Raw genomic sequence first — 1,213 nt, 5'->3', positions numbered from 1 at the left:
CCCCCCAGTGCCCAGCACAGGGGCACGGTCCCTGCCCTGCTCCTGCTGGCCACACCACTCCTGATACAAGCCAGGATGCCGCTGGCCCTCTTGGCCACCTGGGCACCCTGCTGGCTCATATTCAGCCGCCTGTTGACCAACCCCCCCAGCTCCTTTTCCGCCGGGCAGCTTTCCAGCCCCTCTGCCCCACGCCTGTAGCACTGCGTGGGGTTGTGGTGACTCCAGGGCAGGACCCGGCCCTTGGCCTTGTTGAACCTCACACAGTTGGCCTGGGCCCATGGATCCAGCCTGGCCAGGTCCCTCTGCAGAGCCCTCGTTCCTCTCGAGGAGATTGACACTTGTGCCCAATTTGATGTCATCTGCTTTGGACCGTGCTCTCGCTAATGTGCATTAAACCCCTTAAAAAATGCATCACTTTTAATCAGAAGTTTATAAAATCCCCTGTACCTTTCTGTGTGGCCCTGGCGAGCTTGGCTGGAAGTCCAGGGCCAGATAATCCACACTCCCCGAACTCTTTTTAGGCGCTGGGCTGTTGGTGCCACTAGGAACAGGAGAAGCAGAAATGGGGTTTTGCTAATGCAGGGAAGAGACAGGAGAGATAATGAGGGTTAAAACGGGAAGAAGGAAAAAAAAAGGAATTAACACAAATCTGGCGATGAAATGCCTCAGCGGCACCTTTTTAATAAAAGAGGTCTCAGCCTGGATATGTGCTCCCCTGCCTCTCTGAGACCAGGGTGTGCAGAACCGCTGGGGGACTATATATATTATATATTGTGCTAACAAATATTTCAAGCTCATGCTCTTGAGTTTATGCATCGGAGCAGTTCTGCTGCCTTTGTGCTGATTTTATTCGCATGCCTGACATCAGACGTGGGCTTCAGCCTTTCCCGGGAACCACACCTCGGCGGGGCCAGAACAGCTCTGGGATCTTCACTAATCACAACCGCGCTACGCGAAGCACAGATTTCCTTTACCCCCTTAGTTACACACCCTCAAAAATATGCTTCAAGTCAGCAGCTTTGCAAAGGGAGACAAAATCCCCTCCCTGTAAGCAGCACCACTCCCTGCTGCCGCTCCGATAGCCCCTGCCCTCCACACAAAGACGATGACAGCAGTTATGAGGGGAAAAAAAACCCACCCTGAAAAAAATCAACTTACATTAGCAAAATAGACTGCGACAGTCCATAGACGGTTTTATCCCCTCTTAATTCCT

The 1,213-nt window shown here is 52.6% G+C and overlaps 1 protein-coding gene across 1 annotated transcript in view; it reads right to left on the bottom strand.

Annotated features, from left to right (window-relative positions):
- GAB2 (GRB2 associated binding protein 2) overlaps positions 1–1,213 on the bottom strand; it is a 44,351-nt gene that overhangs the window by 7,789 nt on the left and 35,349 nt on the right. Inside the window, exon 8 of the mRNA XM_009637127.2 lies at positions 448–573. Coding sequence (XP_009635422.1) covers positions 448–573 — 126 coding nt within the window. The remainder of the gene's footprint in view (positions 1–447; positions 574–1,213) is intronic.

Source organism: Egretta garzetta, unplaced genomic scaffold, assembly GCF_000687185.1.
Source record: "Egretta garzetta isolate BGI_Z169 unplaced genomic scaffold, ASM68718v1 scaffold323, whole genome shotgun sequence".
Taxonomy (NCBI): Eukaryota; Metazoa; Chordata; class Aves; order Pelecaniformes; family Ardeidae; genus Egretta; species Egretta garzetta.
This window is presented reverse-complemented; position numbering and strand designations above follow the sequence as displayed.